This window comes from Kryptolebias marmoratus, linkage group LG24 (genome assembly GCF_001649575.2).
Source record: "Kryptolebias marmoratus isolate JLee-2015 linkage group LG24, ASM164957v2, whole genome shotgun sequence".
NCBI classification, from domain to species: domain Eukaryota; kingdom Metazoa; phylum Chordata; class Actinopteri; order Cyprinodontiformes; family Rivulidae; genus Kryptolebias; species Kryptolebias marmoratus.
In genome coordinates, this window is record NC_051453.1 from 16,889,155 (window position 1) to 16,890,518 (window position 1,364).

Here is a 1,364-nt window from a genome sequence, read left to right on the forward strand (position 1 = left end):
AGAGCAGGGGGAGGAAGAGGAGGAGGAGGAGGAGGAGAATCCATATAACCAGAGTGGCTGTCTGTGCGCAGCGCAATCCTCACTCACTCCAAGTGTTTGAACCGAGTCTGACAAAGCGGGGAGCGGGTTTTCCATTCAACTTTTTTTTATTATTATTATTACTACTATCATTCTCCTCGTGCTTGAGTGCGTGGCGCAGGTCTGCTCAGCATTTCACCAAGTTTAGTTCTTAATCAGCAGGACATCATCAGCACCATCCTCACCATCAGATCAGAAACAGCTCCGAGTTTGGAAGTTTGTTTCCCGGTGAAGCGCGTGTCTCAGCGGGACTTTTCTTTTCCTCTTTTCTTTTTTTTTTTTTTTTTTTTTTTTGTAACCAGCCTGTCAGAGTCAAGGTTCTCCTTCTCCAGTTCCTGCCGTGCTGCTGCGGGACCCGAAGACCTGAAAGTGGACTTCTCAAATGCAAACGTACATGTATGAGAAAGCGATGGCCCAAGAGACAAGGAACGGAGGAACCTCTACGTTAAACAACAACAACGGCGTTGACAACAGCAAGAAGAAGCTGCTCGTCGGGCTCGACATCTTCTGCCTCCTGCTTGGTAAGTTCATACAGCTGTCAGAATTCAACAGGACAAACTCTGCATCAGCATGCAACAGATATAGGAAACAGTGCGCGCGCTTTCTAAACATTTGGCAATAAAATTCTTATCATGCAAAAAGTTGTGCAGATATCTGCAACCGCTGGGCAGCATCCCCTTATCATCCAGCTCCAACATCCCCAGCAACATTAGCCTGGGCAAAACCAAAACTAGACCCTTCCAAAATAAAAAGTAAACCATGTTTTGTCTTCAGATATGCAGTGATGCCCGATGAAAGCATAATGAATGAGGCTGCGAATCAATCAGGGAAGCTGGGAGCCGCTGTTTTACTGACGAGAGAGACATCAAATCTGTTGTCATCGCCTAACATATTGATCATGTCAGTGTCCACGTTGATCAGTAGGTGTTCCTGCTGCCTGCCAACATGCCTGTGGGGCACAAATGTTTTGAAATGTTGGAGCCTGACCCTATTACTGCCCTTAAAATAGCCACCACCACAACCCCCCCTCCCCTGCCTGCCTGCCCCAGTTCCCCTGTTCAGGTGACCTTTAACCTCCAGAGGTGCCTTCCAGTTGGAACGGTCCGAGTGCAGTGGGTTTCCAGCTGATCGAGACACCGATGCCCGCGATGGGAACTTGTTTGGGCCGCCAGTCCCGACTTGTTATTCTGCGGGTGTCCTGTCCAGATTCTGTGTGTGTGTTTTTGTTTGTTTTTGGCTGCTGTCCCTGTTCCCCAGTTCTTTCAGTTCCCATTGACCCCCCCCCC

The 1,364-nt window shown here is 48.7% G+C and overlaps 1 protein-coding gene across 2 annotated transcripts in view; it reads left to right on the forward strand.

Annotated features, from left to right (window-relative positions):
- Positions 1 to 53: 53 nt before the first annotated feature.
- plpp3 (phospholipid phosphatase 3) overlaps positions 54 to 1,364 on the forward strand; it is a 26,679-nt gene continuing 25,368 nt past the window's right edge. Inside the window, exon 1 of one of the 2 annotated variants that reach the window (XM_017428775.3) lies at positions 54 to 599. In XM_017428775.3, the coding sequence (XP_017284264.1) occupies positions 461 to 599 (139 nt within the window). In that variant the 5' untranslated portion in view covers positions 54 to 460. The remainder of the gene's footprint in view (positions 600 to 1,364) is intronic. The other variant, XM_017428774.2, reaches the window with a different exon arrangement.